At 40.7% G+C, this 19,062-nt stretch overlaps 1 protein-coding gene across 1 annotated transcript in view; it reads right to left on the bottom strand.

Moving 5' to 3' along the window:
- Positions 1-19,062, bottom strand: part of sl (small wing phospholipase C gamma 1) — a gene marked incomplete at its 3' end in the record, with an annotated part of 811,582 nt that overhangs the window by 471,398 nt on the left and 321,122 nt on the right. The window contains exons 12-13 of the mRNA XM_080275567.1: positions 9,564-9,730; positions 6,086-6,227 (exon numbers count right to left, since the gene is read on the bottom strand). Coding sequence (XP_080131693.1) covers positions 6,086-6,227; positions 9,564-9,730 — 309 coding nt within the window. The remainder of the gene's footprint in view (positions 1-6,085; positions 6,228-9,563; positions 9,731-19,062) is intronic.

Raw genomic sequence — 19,062 nt, 5'->3', positions numbered from 1 at the left:
ACGTCCTGTATTTCAAAAGTTTTTGAGTCAATTCTTAATAGAAAAATTTTAAGGCATCTTTCCTATCACAACCTTCTTTCCAATCGTCAGTATGGGTTCCGTCAGGGACGCTCCACTGGCGATCTTCTCACCTACCTTTCAGACTCCTGGTCATCCTCCTTTCGGGACTTTGGCGAAAGCTTTGCCATTGCACTTGACATCTCAAAGGCTTTCGATCGAGTCTGGCATAAATCTTTAATTTCCAAACTGCCCTCTTACGGTTTCTATCCTTCTATCTGTGCCTTCATCGCTAGCTTCCTTTCTGGTCGTTCTATAGCCGCTGTTGTAGACGGCCAACGTTCTTCTCCTAGATCTATCAACAGTGGTGTTCCTCAGGGCTCTGTCCTATCACCAACTCTCTTCCTTTTATTCATCAATGATCTTCTAAGCTGTACATCTAACCCTATCCACTCATACACTGATGACTCCACCCTTCACCTTTCCATTCGGTTCCCACAACGCCCATCTCAACAGTTACTTCAAGAAACAATGGATGTGGCTATGGCACACCTAATGTCTGACTTGGCTCGTATCTCTGACTGGGGTAAAAATAATATGGTTGTCTTTAATGCATCTAAGACTCAGTTCTTACACCTATCAACCATACAAAATCTTCCACAGGTATACCCATTAATGTTTAATAATATTCAGCTTAATCCTGCATCATCCTTGAACATGCTTGGGGTTTCATTTACTCGGGACTTATCTTGGAAAGATCATATTACATCTCTTGTAAAATCTGCTTCCAAGAGATTGGGTGTGCTGAGCCGACTCTGCTCTTTCTTTACCCCTGCACAATTGTTGACTCTATACAGGGGTTTTCTCCGCCCCTGTGTGGAGTACAACTCTCATGTGTGGGGAGGCTCCCCACATACAGCTCTTCTCAATAGGGTGGAGTCAAAGGCTTTTCGTCTCATTAACTCTCCTCCTCTTACTGACTCCCTTCAACCTCTGTCTCTTCGCCGCACTGTTGCATCTTTATCTCTTTTCTATCGCTACTTTAATGGTCACTGCTCCTCTGAACTGTCTGCTTGCATTCCTCCACCTCTACGACGGGCGCGTAGCACTCGTCTGGCAGCAAACTCTCATCCCTTTTCTGTCCAACTCTCTAATGCAAGAGTTAACCGTTACTCCCAGTCTTTCATTTATGCAACAGGTCAGCTCTGGAACTGTCTCCCTCTATCTGTATTTCCTGCTGCCTATGATCTCCAGTCTTTCAAACGCAGTGTGTCCAGGCATCTCAATATGATCGGATCTTGAATTTGGCTCTCTATTGTATTTTGTTTTTCTCTTGGAGGGAACTGTTACTGCGGGCTCATGGCCTTTGGTTCCTTCTTCCTCGCATAAAAAAAAAAAAAAATCTCCTGCAGGTGCTTCGTCACATTTGTCAAGGTCTCTTTCTCTCATATGAATGTTGCTCAAGACATGCTGGTGTGAGCAAATCGTAATCCAGACTCTCTGAAGACTGTCATCGCTGGAGATGAGACTTGGGTGTACGGGTAAGACCCAGAAACCAAAACACAGTTGTCCCAGTGGAAGCATACAGGACTGCCCCAGCTTAAAAAAGGCATGACAGATCAGCAGTATGGCGAAATGCACTTGCATATTGACAGCTTTTTCAATTACTGTAATGTTGTGCATCACAAACATGCACCAGAAGGTCAGACTGTCAATAAACATTACTATAGTAATCCCTCTACTATCTGGAGGACCATTACCCGCACGCTGTGATTTGGCTGTTGGAATCTATTTTTCGTACATTTTTCCATTTTATCCTGACAAAATGCATGCCTCCGTGTGGAAATTGTGGCTGTGCGAACATTTTCACCTGCCAACAGCTCGGTGGTGCCGCGCTGTCTGGCTCGGTACATTACCCAGCATCCGCTACAGACCCCCCTCAACCGTTCCCAGTATGTGTACACGTGTGCATATATATACAGTATATGTATATGTGTGCATTTGTGAGTGAGGGAAACGTTGTGTATGTGTACATATGAGCACGTTTCACGTATGAGAGAGAGAGAGAATAAGTCTCTCCTCTCTCTCTCATTCTACAGTCCCTCCTGCCCTCTCACTTTCCCCTCTCCTGAGAGAGAGAGAGAGAGAGAGAGAGAATCAGTCCCTCCTCTCTCTCTCATTCTCCAGTCCCTCCTGCCCTCTCACTCCCCCCTCCCCTGAGAGAGAGAGAGAATAAGTCTCTCCTCTCTCTCTCATTCTCCAGTCCCTCCTGCCCTCTCACTTCCCCCTCACCTGAGAGAGAGAGAGAGAGAGTAAATCAGTCCCTTCCTCCCTCCCACTCCCTCTCCAGAGAGAGAGAGAGAGAGAGAATAAGTCCCTTCTCTCTCCTTCTGCAGTCCCTCCCTCCCTCCCACTCCCTCTCCTAATAGAGAGAGAGAGAGAGAGAGAGAGAGAGAGAGAGAGAATAAATATGGGAATGACATAAGTGGCATCCTTTCTAATAACAAAAAGGAAGTAAGCATAACATCGGTCCCTCCTCTCTCTCTCCTTCTCCATTCCCTCCCTCCCTCTAGCGGGTAGAGAGAGAGAGAGAGAAAGAAATACAGGAATGACATAAGTGGTGTCCCTTTTAATAACAAAGAGGAAATAGGCATAACATCAGTTCCTCCTCCTCTCTTTCATTTCCTCCCTCCCATCCCCTCCCTGTACAGGGAGAGAGAGAGAGAGAGAGAGAGAGAGAGAGACAGACAGACAGACAGACAGACAGACAGAGAGGTGCATGTTGTATGATGTACTGTAGTGGCCTTTTACAATGACTTTCCAAGTTAGGTTATGTACGAAAGGGGGCCAGTGGAAAAAGTCCATTATCCCGATGAAGCCATTACCCGGACATGCCTTTGGCTCTATTATGTTGGATAATCAAGGGATTACAGTACCTACTGTAGATGTTACCTGTCATCTTCGTAATGCAGTTCAGTGGAACACACCAGACCTTTGGAAAGTGGCAAGTTGGAGCCTGCAACATGACAACAACCCTGCCCATTCTTCTCAACTGATTCGGGAATTTTTGGCCAAGCACAACATCCTACAGGTCCAGCAGGCTCCTTACTCACCAGACATGGCTCTGTGCAACTTTTAGTTATTCCCAAAACTCAAAACTCCCTTGAAAGGTTCCTGATTTGAGACAAGAGGAGTTCATGATGAATGCGACATAACAGTTGCAGAAGATACTGAAAACCGACTGAGAAAAATGTTTCAGGCGGTGGAAAGAATGCTGGGCTACATGTGTCAAGTCAGAAGGGGCCTACTTTGAGGGGGGGATTTGTGTCCTAGCTCAACAGGTTAGCTATTTATTTTTTTTTAGCTTAAGGTCGGATACTTTCTGAACAGACCTCGTATGCTGATGATTTGGTGTTGTTTGCAGAGAATGAAAGGGAAGTGGAGGAAAAATTTAGGAAGTGGAGGAAAAATTTAGGAAGTGGAGAGACAGTATGGGGCACAAGGGCTTGAGTATATGCAGATAAAACAAAGGTGATGGTATCTAAGATTGGTGGTGGTAGTCAAAAAAGAGGGAGAGTGGCCATGTGCAGTTTGCCACAGGGGCATGGGAAGCAATTAAATCTTGTGTTCTATTGGTTGACTGCGAGATAACGCTGATTTCATGTGTGTGGTGTGTCGGGGAGAGCACGTGGAGACTGTCAGGGGAGAAAGGACTGATCTTGCTGGTGAGTCTCTCAAGTATGTGGAAGAGTTTTGTCAATTGGGAGACAAGTTATGTGCCCGAGGTGAGGCTGGAACCAGTTCTGTGGCTAAAGTGAGGAGTGGAGGAAGTTCAGGGAGCTGTTGCCTCTCATGACACTGAGCGGGCTCTCCCTCCATGCTAAGGGATCTCTGCATGCAATGTGTTACGAGTGTAATGCTGTATGGTAGTGAGACCTGGGCAGTAATGGAAGAGGAAATTTCAGGCTCAAACACACAGAAATGGCACTGATTAGGTGGATGTGCAGTGCATCATTGAATGTAAGGCCTGGAAAGAATAGGTTTAAGATGGAAGATGGGACTGGAGTGTACTGGTATTGGTGTTGTGATGAGGAGAGGTAGACTGAGATGGTTTGGGTATATGGAAAGGATGGGGGGATGGTAATTGGGTGCAGAAAGTGAGAAGTGTTAATGTTAGGAGTAGGGCTGTGAGAGGCAGACCTAAAAAGACCTGGGACAAGGTCACAGAGATCAAGCAGCATGGAGAGCCGCCATTAGGTAACCAAGGCTGACACGTGAATGCATGTTGGAGCCTTTAAAAATGAAATGAAACTGCAAGAGGGAGGAAATTTTAGCCTGCAGTTAACTGGCTTTGCATTTCAGATGAACCCTGGGTTACAACTCCATCCATCCATCTATCATACAGTCCTACATTGCCCCATGAGGAGCATAGGAGCCCAGGGCTAGGCAGGTGGTCCTGACATTTAAGATGAGAGTGACCAGCCTAACTCATCCCTGAGTGGCATTACATGAGCCATCAACCCCAACCACCCCTTGCATATAAACCTTCACTGGCTCAATCCGATTGGAGAGAAATAATTACCCACTAAACCACCAGGCGCCAAAATCTGGTTACATGGTTACCACCCAGTGTAGTAAATGGTTTCCTGGTGTACAGGAAACCATTTGGCTTGTCACTCAGTGTAGAGTCACCCACAGGCAGAAGGAAGAGGAAAGAATGAAGGAAAGAAAGACAAAAGAGGGAGTGTAAAACCACCCGCAGGCAGAAGGACAAGGAAAGAATGAAGGAGAAAGATAGAAGAGGATGGAAGGAAAGAAGGATGTAGGAGAAGAAAGGTTAGACACCCGACAGCAGCACTACATCGAGTGAGTGGGTGGTGAGTTCCCCCAACTACCACAAAACTACAACTACTAATTTTATTAACACAAAGGAAAAGTTTTTACTTCATTTCAGTTTCTGCCAAATTATTTTATTCTGCAACAGAGAAACCTCTAAACTCAAGGATGACATGTATGCCCTAGGTAGAATTAGACGCTGATTAAATGGAGTGCCAGTTAAAGGCACTACAAAACCGACTCTTCAGTATCAAGGGTATGTGAAGTCTGCACCGAAGGGAAGCTTACATACGGACCCCTAGTCTAACCCTGGTGAGGTACTGTCTACCACAAAGGGGTGTCAGATCCCAGCACGGTGTATGTACTGCACTGTACCAGTATGACAGCCCCAAAGAAGCAGTTGCATCCATGTGGTTGACAGGATTGCTTAGCCAGACAGATCGGGGTTAGGTAACAACAACTTAACCTACCACCAGGAGCCCCAGTGATGTTTATAGCACACCTATACACCATGAGTAAACAACTACTCTGTATGTACATTAGCTATTCTGCTTGGATATTTTTTCTGGCAAAGGATAAAGAGCAGCACATCATATCATATGTTGTCTTGTTTTAGGTCCTTTTTTGCATATCATTATCAACATTATCATTCGGATCTCTTTTTCCCACCTAAAGATGATGTGAAGTGGGGTCCAGGGAGCAAGACAAAATCTGTTAAAGGGAGAAATAGCAAAAGTCTGCCCAACCAACTAAGCCACACTCTCATTCACCCACCATTCAAGCCTGCAGAATCCTGAGAGTAAATTACAAAAACTGCCATGTAAAGATCTACTGCTACCTAGAGAACGAATCTGCCAATTTCCCTTTTAGAGTACTGGCTGCATAAAATAGCTGTAATATTTTTGGAAGAAACCCATAACACATAATGAAGACATGTACTGTACAATTTTCTTACTGCTATTTTGCCTTGTTCATCTAACAAGAGAAAGACAATGATACCTTGATTACACCCCTTCCACATTTACTTGACCTAAAATTCCCATCTCTCCATCTTCAATACTTATTTGTAATAATACACTAGCACTCAAATGAGACACTAGTCTTCAAGGCATGCCATGGTATGGATGAAGAGCAGTGGCATTGTGTTTTTCTGCCACTGCACTATGTGAAATAGGCTGCAAAAGGCAGAAAATTTGGGCTAAGTTAACATGAAAGAATTATACCATTATGACAACAATTAAGGTGTGCTGACCTTAGCTCTGATAGGTTCAGTGCAGTAGTGCGCAATGAGGGTACTGAGGCTGTGGAAGTTATCGTTATCACTCAAGAAGTACCGAGTGGCTTCCCCTTCCTGTCGGGTCCGGATGCGGCAGTGATTTGCTCTACCTTGGTTCCTGCAATACATTACCCACCACCAGTGCAGTGCATATTGGTAAAATAATTCCCTATATAATAATATACATATAATCCTAAAAGCATCCATGTTATGCAAAAACAAATTTAAGTGCAAGTGTTCCAGTATGAATGATTTCAAGGCCACAGATATATTCCACAAAGAAATACTTCAAAGCTAACAGTAAGTAACAAAATGCATTTGATATGCCTGTGTGTTTCTGCAAGTACTGAATGCTGAAGTCCAAAAATAATTTAAAAGAGAGATTTATAAATTTAGATACAGTGCTAATAAATAGTGGTGTGCGTAATAACAACTCTGACCCCTCAAAACATACCACGATCACTTAACCCCTTAACCGCAGGGCGTCATGAAACACTTGGGAGCAAGGGATCATACCGCGGAGCGTCACTTTTGTGATTCTGTGTTATTTTGAATTCGACCGGATTTTCAAGTGGTGGCTTGTATCATCTATCAGTACTGCCAATGTCCAACATTAGTCAGCACTCCTAATCTCATCTGTACTCCCATCCATTGTTGACAATTAAGCAATTTTTCCCCGTTCTTGACTCCCCTCCATTACCCTCTCCTCTCGCCTGCCCAGCCGTGCTACGCTAAGTAAATCTTCCCTGGAATTTTCCACTGATCTCATCCATTGAAATAAGCCCTATGCCCTATTCTTATACCAAATAATATATACAAAAAAGAAATAAGGTAAGTGATAGTGCCATACACATGGAATTGGCTAATTATCACCTGACAACACCTCACGTGCACTCGTTCGTTAATTTTCGCTGTTTATTTCCCCTTGAAATATGCCGTATAATCTATTCTCGTAATAAAAATATATATAAGAAAGGAAGGGAGAAGCCTATGTGATATTTACATTCACCTGGAACTACCTAATTTATTATGTATTGTCTAGATTTCCGGCCAATCATTTCATAGCGTATATATTAGCAGCTGTCACCACGCTGACACTGGCAGCATTGCACTCCCCCTAGGCGGCTAGGCCACCACACTGTATTCAGTTTACTGTCGTCTTTCAAAGTGAAACCTCGTCGGATTTGTGCCTGTTCAATTCCGCCGCTTTTTAGCCCCATGCAAAGGGCCCTGTGACCTCTACCCCCTACTAAACCTTGTGTGGAAAGGGGTAAAGGGCTAAGTGACTGCTGTGGAACGTCAACTGCCTAATTTGTCAATGAAAATCATAGACAGTGACTACGATCTTTCTGGTGAGTAAAACAGTGTAAGTGGAAATGTAAATAACATGTAAATAATCTATAAACAGCAAGTGAAATCAATGAATGTAAATATAAGTCAACAGTGGAATATAGTTTTATAAGTTACTGCAAGTGACAGTGCATAACACAGTGTAAATAAAATAGAAATGTAAATAATGTAAATAAAATAGAGAATGTAAATAGAAATGTAAATGAGTAGCAATATAAGAATACGAGTACTGTATATATACTAGGAGTAATGAAAGTGAAAGTTTCACTCTAGTATGTATGAATACTATGAGTTATGAAAGTGGAAGTGAAAGTTACAGATTCACTCTCAACGCTAGTATACAGGACGAGAAAGTGAATGCTACGTATTTTACTGAAAGAGAAATTGAATGCCTACAGTGACAATAAACTACTATTACTGAAGGAAACTTATGGATAAAGACTGTAGATATATATAAGTGTTATATAGTAATAGAAATATAAAGTGCGAGTGTTTTTATGAATAATAAATGACAGAACACCAGTGGCGAATGAGTGCAAGTGGGAAGGTCATATGCGCTCGTAATTTTCATTGCTTTCACAGTGTTTTTTTTTTTGAAGTATGGATTCCAAACTATTTGAGAATCATAGAATAGTGTTTCTAGTGATAATATCAGGCTGTGGTAATCATATTACGGGTTGTTGGGAAGAGTAAAGTGGAGACTTTGTTACCCAACTTCAGAGGTCTCCACAAGTCCTATGGTACTCGACGAAGGCTCAATAAACATCCCAGGAGAAAGCTGAAGGTATGTGCCATATGCATATGTAATTTTAATATTCTGGGACTAATAACTGATTTTTGGCAAATATTTTTAGAGAGTCTGCCGGAGCGCGAATATGCCCGCGAGACACGCAAGTCAAGCAAAAACAACCCCGCGGTTTAGAGGTTAATAATGAACATGGAATGTTATGTTAAATGAGTTCATTTGTTAACTGAGAGCTTTATATTGCAAACTGTGTTATGTGACAGTTTGTTAAACAAGGAATTATAGTGTACTCCTCCTCTTTGATTCTGGGTGCCCCCCTCCCCTCCATTTATACTTAGTATTGTATTCTTACTAATGCAAGACAATTTTACTAAACTTAAGAAAGGCCTCTGATACCAGAGGAGTTAGTGAAAACTATATCTGCCAAAACTCCAACAACAGCTCAAAATGTCTCGTCAAGGCTAAAGTCTGAAAGTAGCACAAGAAAAATATAAATAATCAATGGCATGTAGTTAAACAAAGGTATGTAGTTAACAATGATGGGGTTTCCATTTTATTCACACTGCAGCTTAGAGAAGACCTATAATAGCAGGGGGGGGGGTAGAAACAATCCTCATTAACCATGAAACGATCATCATTAACCATGAAACGATCATCATTAACCATCGCACAAGTAGTAAGTCTCTCCGTTGCTACCTAAAATTGTACAAAAGCCCCCTTCTCCCCCCAAAAAAGGAGGGGAGGGGAATCATTGGTCCAACGGTGATTAGTTCAACCTTAAAAACAAAATTGGATAATTATCCCATTATCACATCATCATTCAGGTGCATCAAACCCTCAGGTTATAGAAAAACTACCACACAATAGACTGGACCCTAAGATGAATGTATTTACTTTGCTCAAATCCATATGCAATTTCCAGGTCAACATCATGGTTTATTTATTTATTTATTTAAGGCATATGAAAGATGGACACTGGTATTTTTCCAGTACATAAGATCCTCCAGTCACTTAATGGAGACTGAATCCCTATGCATGGGGTACTCTAATCACTGGACCAGCTCATGATTTAGACCATCATTTATAAATAAACAACGATAAATATAACAATAGCCCCTTCAATCTAATGAAGTACTTTTCATTTTTTGTTTGCCATGATGCAATCTCCAGACAATTAATCTTTGCAGAGGTTTTTCAAACAATACTGACAAGACATGATCTTCATTTACCCTTTCATCATAAAAGCTCTTACAAAGCTGAATAAAATAATCTCAGGCAGCAAGAATAAAATATAATAAATACATCATCAGAGTGATGGGGTTATCCCTTGGCAGGTACATGCTAACAACAATGACTCACCAGAATGAAAGAGTATAATCACCAGGGAAGTTCTCTGATGTACGAACAAGAAAGGTTCCATCGCCCAAGTGTCTGTTCAATGTCAGGAGCTCTTCTGCCTTAGCTCGGCCACCCGGTACCTTCCCATGGTACCACACCTCCCGCAAATGCTGTTCTTCCTCACTTAACTGTGGTATGGATTCATGCAATTATGAATTAAATGGTAAGAAAGTAACAACACAGTAAGTCCTTCTAATAATTTCCTACTACGTTCAAACTAATTTACATAAAAATTGCCTACTCCATTTCCATTACCATCAATAACACGATCTGCCAGGTACCTCAGCTTATAGCACAACTGTATGGAAAAAGATGTGGTATTTTATAACACATACTTACTTACGATGAGAATTGCTGGCACTAATAAAGAGGCAGATCAGAGGCAAGGGAGGGGAAAAATAAGGAATATGAACATACATAATGTTGAATGGTTATTGCACTCTACCAGGACTGATGACGCTGGTTTATAGTGCGAGCTGTTTGCAGAATCGTTTAATCTCACCCAGCTGGTAAAGCAACCAACCAGAATACCTGATAATCCTGACCATAATGTCCATCTCTTGGATTTATTCTTGACAAATAATCCAGATCAATACAGGATAGAGGTACTGTCACCACTTGGATCTTCTGACCACAATCTCATCAAAGCCTCATTAGTTAACGCTCCCACACCTCACCGTTCGGAACCTGTCAAGATGACCCGATGGCACATTGATAGGGCAGACTGTGATGGATTTAGAAATTATCTTGCTGACATTCCATGACAGTCTTTCTTCTCTAGTGATCCCAATTCTACCCAGTCCCACATTTGCGACTTAATACTAGCTGGTATGGATTTATTCATACCAAGTCAACAGTTCACTAAAAGATCGAACTCTCCAAAATCATTTGATGACAACTGTGCAAGAGCAACATCACAAAAGTCATTAGCATATAATTCTTGCTTAAAATAAAAAACATATGAATCACTCTCTCAATTTAAAATTGCTAAAAATCATGCAAAAGCTGTAATATCTATCTATTTATTGCCAGATGCCTCAATCCCGTTTGGGGTGGCCACAAACAAATCGCCTCCACGTCACCCCGTCCCCCACAATTTCACTGCCCTGCTCCCAAATCACACCCCCCTCTCTCATATACCTCTCCACCTCATCCCTCCATCTCATCCTCGGTCTCCCCTTCCCTCTTCCCCTCTCCACCTCACTCACATACATTCTCTTCGTCAGTCTTTCACCCTTCATCCTCTTCACATGGCCAAACCACCTCAGTGTGTTCCTCATAACGCTTCCTATCACATCCACATCCATACCACAACGCTCCTTTATATCCTCATTCGTCAGCCTGTCTCTCCATGTGACTCCACAGGCTTCTCTTAAATATCTCATTTCCACTGCTCTCACTCTTGACTTGTGTCCTTCCAACAACGTCCAAGGTTCACGTCCATACGTTAGAGTTGGTATTACAATACCGTCATGTAGTAACTTTTTCACTTCCATGCTCACTTCCCTGTTTCTTATCACTGCTTTCAAGGAACCAGCAACCTTTCTTCCCTGCTGTACCCTTTCAAGCACTTCACCCTCCAAACCTCCATCCTTACTCATCACACTACCCAAGTACTTAAACAAACTCACATTTTCCAATTCCTCATCAACCTTGCTGTACACACACACACACGGAGCCGGAGAGAGCAGACGTCCCAGCCATCACTGCTAACCTTAAGTAGTTTCAGGAATTTTGTCTGTCCTGTCTCCTAAGGTCTTGCTCTAAATTCAAAATAATGAAAGTTAATAGACTACCAAAAATGTAAAGATTTATTGACTAGATTGTACATGAATGTTTGTAGTTTTTTTTCGGTAACAGCTGTTTTGGTATTTAACCAACATCAAACATGGCCGAAAATATAAACAATGAGGGACTTGAATTTCAAGGATTTGATGCTAATACCAATGTCATGGACCTGGTTAAAACATTAATTATGAGGATTAGTGAACTCGAAAAGAAAGTAGAGAATCTAGTGATAAAGGATGTGTCAGTAAATACGGCAACCACCAAACAGAGTCTGATCCAGTCCAATGAAACAGCCAATGAAGAAATTAGGAATTTGAAGCGGGAAAATGTTGAACTGAGGAGGAAACTAGAAGAGAGTACTAATAAAACGGAGAAAGTGAGTAATGTATTAGAAGAACATAAGGCAAAGTGGGCACACGTAGAAGAAGAACAGAAAGAAGTGGCCAGCTTAAGAGAGATCATCCAGGAAGAAAGGGAAATGAACAAGAAAGAAATGGAAGAAAATGTAGTGAAAATACTGAAGAAAAAAGAGAAAATAGTGAGAGAAACTGTAGAAAGGAACAGATGTGTGGTAGTATTTGGAAACAGGGAAGAGGAAGAAAAAGTTAGGTTCGTAAGACTCGAGAGAGACACGAACATGGTGAGAGGAATATTAGGCAAGATTGACCCCGAAGGAGACAAGTGGGCAAAAGAAATTGAGGAAGTAAGGAGGATAGGGCCTTATAAGAAAGGGGAAACAAGACCAATGAGAGTCAAGTTTACATCAGAAAGTGTAATAAATGAGATACTTAAAGTGACCTGGAAATTAAGCAAAGAGGCGGGGATGGAAAATATTATAATAAGAAAAGATCTGAATGAAGAAGAAAGAGAAGTTTTAAAATCATTAAAGGAAGAAGTAAAGGAAAAAAATGATAAGAGGACAGAGGAAGAATGTAATACTTTTTTTTGGAGAGTATTGGATATGAAAGTGAGGAAATGGTATTTAAGGAAATTGAAGTGAAGGAAACTAAGGGGGATGGTTGTGAAAGATCAGAAGTTGAGGAAGTGGTACGGACAGAGAGTAGGAGAGAAGAGGGTATTAATAATGTCAAAAATAATTTGAAGGTGATATATACTAATGTTGATGGTTTCATACCGACAAGGATCGAAATTAATGATTTCTTAAGAGAAAAATGAACCTGATATCATGTGCTTTGTAGAGACCAAATTAAGAGAAGATATTGATGTTCATTTGGGAGATGGTAAATACAAACTGTGGAGAAAAGACAGAAAAGAAAAAAAGGGAGGAGGAGTGATGATAGCAGTGAAGAACAACATAAATGTAGATACTGTGGAAATGGGAGAAGGCAGGGCTGAAGTGATATATATGAAATTAGAAACTGGAGAGAATGTTAAGAGAGATATGGTGGTAGTGTATGTTCCCCCAAAGACGAGAGCATGGAAGGATGACGAATACCATGAGATGTTGTCAGATATGGCTAGCTACTTGCAAAAAATAATTGAGAAAAGCAATAATATAATTTTGGTGGGTGACTTTAATTGTAAAGAGGTGAACTGGGAGGAATGGTACTCGGGAGGCGGCGAGGATTCGTGGGGCACTATGTTATTAAATATAATAATGAATAATGTGATGACGCAATGGGTCAAAGAAGAGACACGGTTTCGAGGTGAGGACACACCAGCAAGGTTAGATTTACTGTTCACCAAAGAACCCGATGTAATAGAATCATTGGAATATCTCTGTCCTTTGGGAAAAAGTGATCACGTGGTCACTGAGTTCCAGATGTTAATAGGAAACGTCGAGCCAAGAGACGAGCTTCATAGACAGGGAAGATACAACTTTGGGAAAGCAAAATTTTACAGGATTGAGAAACTTTTTTGAAAATGCGGATTGGAGAAAATTCAGAGAAACAAGAGAGATACAGAGGAAGTGGGATATCTTTCTAGACCTCTATAATTTGGGAGTGGAAAAATTTGTACCAAGAGTAAGAGGAAAAGAAAACAGGAAAAAGGAGTGGTTTAATAGAAGGTGTATGATAGCAAAAAAGGAGAGAGATAAGGCATGGAACGATTGGAGAAAGAGAGGTAACGACAGAACAAAGGAAGAATATAAAAGAAGAAGAAATGAATACACAAGAATACGTAGAGAAGAAGAAAGGAATTTTGAAAAAGGTATAATTGACAAATGCAAGGATGAACCCAAACTGTTTTATAGATTTGTTAATGGCAAACTGAAACAAAAGGAAGGAATCACCAAGCTGAAAGTAGAAGGAGAGGTCTTTAAGGATGCGGCAATGTAAGCAGAAATAATGAACAAACGTTTCCAGTCAGTTTTCACTAAAGAAAAGGAGCTTGTGGAAGGGGAGGGAGTGATTAGAAATGTTCCGGTGATGAAAGATATAAAAGTGGAGGTACAGGAAGTGTATAAATTACTGGAAACTCAAGATGTAAGGAAAGCCCCAGGAACTGATGGAATTTCTAATTGGGTACTGAAGGAATGCAGAGAATAACTGGCAGATAAAATTCACAGCTTAATTGTATGCTCATTGGAAGAGGGGAAAGTGCCAAAAGAATGGAAGAGGGCAAATGTGGTACCAATTTACAAGGGAGGAAACAGAGAAGAACCCCTGAATTATAGACCAGTGTCTCTAACCAGCATGGTCGCAAAATTGTGTGAGAGAATCCTGAAAGACAGATGGATAAAATATCTGGAAGAGATGAATATTTTGGCTGAATGTCAGTTTGGATTCAGAAGTGGAAGGTCATGTGTTTCTAACTTGTTGAGCTTTTACTCAAGAGCGATTGATGTGGTACAGGAGAGAGATGGTTGGGTGGATTGTGTGTACTTAGACTTAGAGAAGGCCTTTGACAAGGTACCTCATAAGAGACTAATGTGGAAACTAGAATATATAGGAGGACTAAAGGGGAAACTTCTGGAATGGATGAGAGACTTTTTGAGAGACAGACAAATGAGGACAGTAATAAAGGAAAAGATGTCTGGATAGAGGGAAGTAACAAGTGGAGTCCCTCAAGGCTCAGTGTTGGCGCCAGTAATGTTCCTGATTTACGTAAATGATATGGTAGATGGAGTGAACAGTTATGCAAGTCTGTTTGCTGATGATGTAAAGATCTTGAGGAAGGTACAGGTTGAGGAGGATTGTAAAATACTGCAGGAGGATTTGGATAGGATACACGATTGGAGCCAGACGTGGGAAATGAAATTTAATGTAAAGAAATGCAAAATATTGGAAATGGGTAAAAGTACCAGGAGAGCATCACTGAATTATTTTTTGGGTAATGAATTAATCACAAAAAGGAGAGAAGAGAAAGATTTGGGAGTGCTGGTCCAAGATAGTTTGTCACCAGAAAAGCACATTGACAAGATAGTTGGACAGACTTATAAACTCTTGACTAACATAGGAGTAGCATTTCAATATATGGATGAGGAAATGATGAAAAAATTTATAGTGGCCATGATCCGCCCCAGGTTAGAATATGCAGCAGTAGTGTGGTCCTCACACAAAAAGAAAGATATAAACAAGATTGAGAGAATACAAAGAACAGCAACCAAGATGGTCCCCAGTCTGACAGACCTGTCATATAGAGAGAGGCTGGAAAAACTGGATTTGCCTTCGTTAGAGGAAAGGAGAAAGAGGGGAGACATGATTGCGGTGTTCAGGACCATGGTGGGAGTAGATAAAATTGACAAAGAAGATCTGTTTGTATGGGATAAGAGAGCAACAAGAGGACATGGAATGAAATTGAAAAAGTCAAGCTGCTTGAAGGATATCAAGAAATATAGCTTTCCTTACAGAAGTATAGACTTATGGAATAGCCTGGACAAAGAGATCGTCCAGTCTAGAAACTTAAACGAGTTTAAAGTTAAATTCGACCTATTGAGAAACAGCGACGGAAACCCACAAGAATAGTACATTCCGTGTATATCAGAATTAGGTATATTAGGTAAATACTTAAATATTTGGAACGACTTAGACAAAGAGGTGGTGCATGAGAAAAACATTCATGTGTGTAAAGGTAGACTTGATAAATGTGGATATGGAGACAGGACAACACGAGCATTGCTCAATTCCTGTATACTACAAATAGGTAAATACAAATAGGTAAATACATTCACTGACTTCACCTCTCTCAAAGACCATCACTTTACTCTTCCCTACATTCACCTTTAAAAGTTGTAATAAATCTTGCTAAATCTAACTTTCTTCAAAAGCAAGCATCGGAACTACTTAACAACCCTAATGACAATAGGATATTTTGGTCAACTCTTAATTCTTTCAATAATAGCTTTAACAAATCATCATCCATTCCCCCACTACAATCTTCAGATGGCAACATTACAAATGACCCCTGTGCGAAAGCAGATATTTTTGCCAGTACATTTGCCAAAAATTCTACCATAAACAGTGCCAGCCAGAGCGTCCCAGTACCAGAACTTGACTCTCAAGAAAATGATCCACTTAAAATACAGACAAGATACGTAAAATCCATCCTAGACAATTTACCTACAAACAAAGCTCCAGGCCCAGACAGAATTCCGCCAATTGTTTAGAAAAAGTGTTCCCCAGAACTTGCCTCTGTTCTAGCTAAATTATTCAGACTATGCACACGTATTTCTTCATTCCCAAATTCATGGAAAGAAGCCAATATCCACCCAATTCCCAAGAAAGGAAGTTCCCCTGACCCCTCTGATTACAGACCAATAGCAGTCACATCTTCTCTTGGTAAGGTATTTGAAACTTTAATTAATAAGCACATTGTTAAACATCTTGAATCCAACAACTTAATTAGTGATAGACAATATGGTTTTCGCCACGAAAGATCCACCATTGACATGTTCAATCTCCTAATGATCATACCATCCATCAATCAATTGACCTACATGGAGAAACTCATGTAGTAGCCCTTGATATTTCTAAAACTTTTGATAGAGTATGGCACCGTTCCCTGCTGTCCAAACTCCCTTGCTATGGACTAACATCTTTTGTTCCTTTGATTTCCTCATATCTCAGTGATGGGAAAATAAGAGTACAAGTAGATGATGTATATTCCAATTTCCACTCAATTAACGCCAACGTGCTGCAGGGGTCATTTCTGGTGCCAACCCTGTTCCTGGTTCATGTTAATGATCTCTTATCTGTCACCCACAATCCTATCCACTCTTATGCAGATGACTCAACACTACATAGTTCATTCACACTCAGACATCCATATACAAAATCTATCTCTACCTCTCAACTCAGTACAGCCATCTCCATAAATCAAGACCTATCTACGATCAGTGAATGGGGACAAAACAACCTTGTCTCATTTAATGCTAGTAAAACTAAATATATACACTTTACTAATAGACAGATATTGCCAGATTCGTATATTACCTTCAGTACTATTAATATTCTCATCTCCAAAAGTACTGAAATTCTCAGCGTCTCCCTTAACAATGCCCTCAGCTGGATCTCTCATGTTAGATCACTTGCTAAAACCGCCTCAAAGAAACTTGGACCAAAGTACAAGGTCCGTAACTTCTTCAGTGATGAGCAGTTAGCTGTAATTTATAAGAGTCATGTGCGCTCTCAATTTGAATATTGCTCACTCTTGTGGAATGGATGTGGAGAGGTTGCATTAAAACAATTAGACAAAATTCAGAACAAGGCTGTTAGAATTATCAACAACCCTGCCATTACAAATAAACTACCTCCCCTACAAGTGAGAAGGAATGTTGCCTCCCTTGCATTATTTTACAGATATTTTTATGGCAAATGCTCAGACGAAGTTGCATCCATGAAGCCACCTCTCCATGCTTTCCCTCGTGCTACACAGGCATCTGGTAGCGCTCATGACTGGAATGTCACTCAGTCATATTGCAGAACTTCTGCCTATCAGAATTCTTTCATTCCCCAAACTGCATCTCTCTAGAACTCGCTTCCCCAGAGCTGTTTCTCTCTAAACTTCATCCTACAGCAGTTCAAGTTTAACTGTTACAGATATTTTATGAATCGAGGACACCAGTAATCTGGTGCATGGATTATTTTTTTTATTCATTTGTTTTTCCTTCCTCTTGTTTAAAAAAAAAAAAAAAAAAAAAAAAAAAAATGTGATGTTATCAGTGATACCAGAAACAATACCACATGTTAAGTGAGGCATGTATTATTGTAGTTCCTCTATACACAGAATTTGAGATTCTGCCCAACAATACAAACGTTTCTCAATTTCCCCCCATCCACTGAAAGGAAGCAGGATGAGGCAAGTTCAACCTGTAGTCCACCAGGTCCATGTCTAGATGAGTCTGAGGCCACAACAATAACACAGAATATAGATGAATCAGAAGGAAACCTTCTACAATCCACAAGAAATATACCCTATTCAGGCCAACCTCGCTACAAGATCAACTTATGCGTTCATCCGCTTATCAGTAAATGATCTTGACATTATAGTGCTTAACCGCGGGGCGTCACTTTCGTGATGCTTGGGAGCAAGGGATCATACCGCGGGGCGTCACTTTTACGATTCTGTGTTATTTTGAATTCGCCCGGGCTTTCAAGTGGTAGCTTGTATCATCTATCAGTACTGCCAATGTCCAACACTAGTCAGCACTCCTAATCTCATCTGTACTCCCATCCATTGTTGACAATTTAGCCATTTCTCCCTGTTCTTGACTACTCTCCCTACCTTCCCTCCATTACCCTCTCCTCTCGCCTGCCCGGCCGTGCTACGAAAAGTAAATCTTCCCTGGAATTTTCCAATGATTTCATCCATTGAAATAAGCCCTATGCCCTATTCTTATACCAAATAATATATACAAAAAAGAAAATAAAGTAAGTGAGATTGCCATACACCTGGAATTGGCTAATTATCAACTGACAACACCTCACGTGCACTTGTTCGCTAATTTTTGCTGTTTATTTCCCCTAGAAATATGCCGTATAATCTATTCTCGTACTAAAAATATATATAAGGAGGGAAGGGAGAAGCCTAAGTGATATTTACATTCACCTGGAACTACCTAATTTATAATGTATTGTCTAGATTTCCTGCTGATAATTTCACTGCTATATATTAGCAGATGTCAAGAGGCTGACGTTGGCAGTAATGCATTTCCCTAGGTAGGCCACCCCAGCCCACCCCTATCAGTTCACTGTCATCTTCCAAGGTGAAGGTATGTCTGTCTGCTCCTGCTAACTTCCGCTGCTTTTAGCCCCATGCAAAGGGCCCCGTGACCTTTACCCCCTACTAAACCTCGCGTGGAAAGAGGTAAAGGGCTGACAATTGAAAGAGAGTGACTACGATCTTTCTGTTGAGTAAAACAGTGCAAGTGGAATTGTAAATAATGTGTAAACAGAAAGTGAATGCAATGAATGTAAATATAAGTGAACAGTGGAAAATAGTTTTATAAGTTACTTCAAGTGACAGTGCATAACACAGTGTAAATAAATTAGAAATGTAAATATTGTAAATAAAATAGAGAACATAAATAGAAATGTAAATGAGTAGTATTATAAGAATACGAGTATATATACCAGGAGTAATGAAAGTGAAAGTTTCACTCTAGCATGTATGAATACTATGAGTTATGAGAGTGAAGGTGAAAGTGACATTCATTCTCAATGCCAGTATACAGGACGAGAAAGTGAATGCTACGTATTTTACTGAAAGA

Source organism: Coenobita brevimanus, chromosome 62 (assembly GCF_032717465.1).
Source record: "Coenobita brevimanus isolate Jiangsu-jjx chromosome 62, ASM3271746v2, whole genome shotgun sequence".
NCBI lineage: Eukaryota > Metazoa > Arthropoda > Malacostraca > Decapoda > Coenobitidae > Coenobita > Coenobita brevimanus.
Note: the sequence above shows the minus strand (reverse complement) of the source record. Positions and strands in the feature narration are given on the sequence as shown.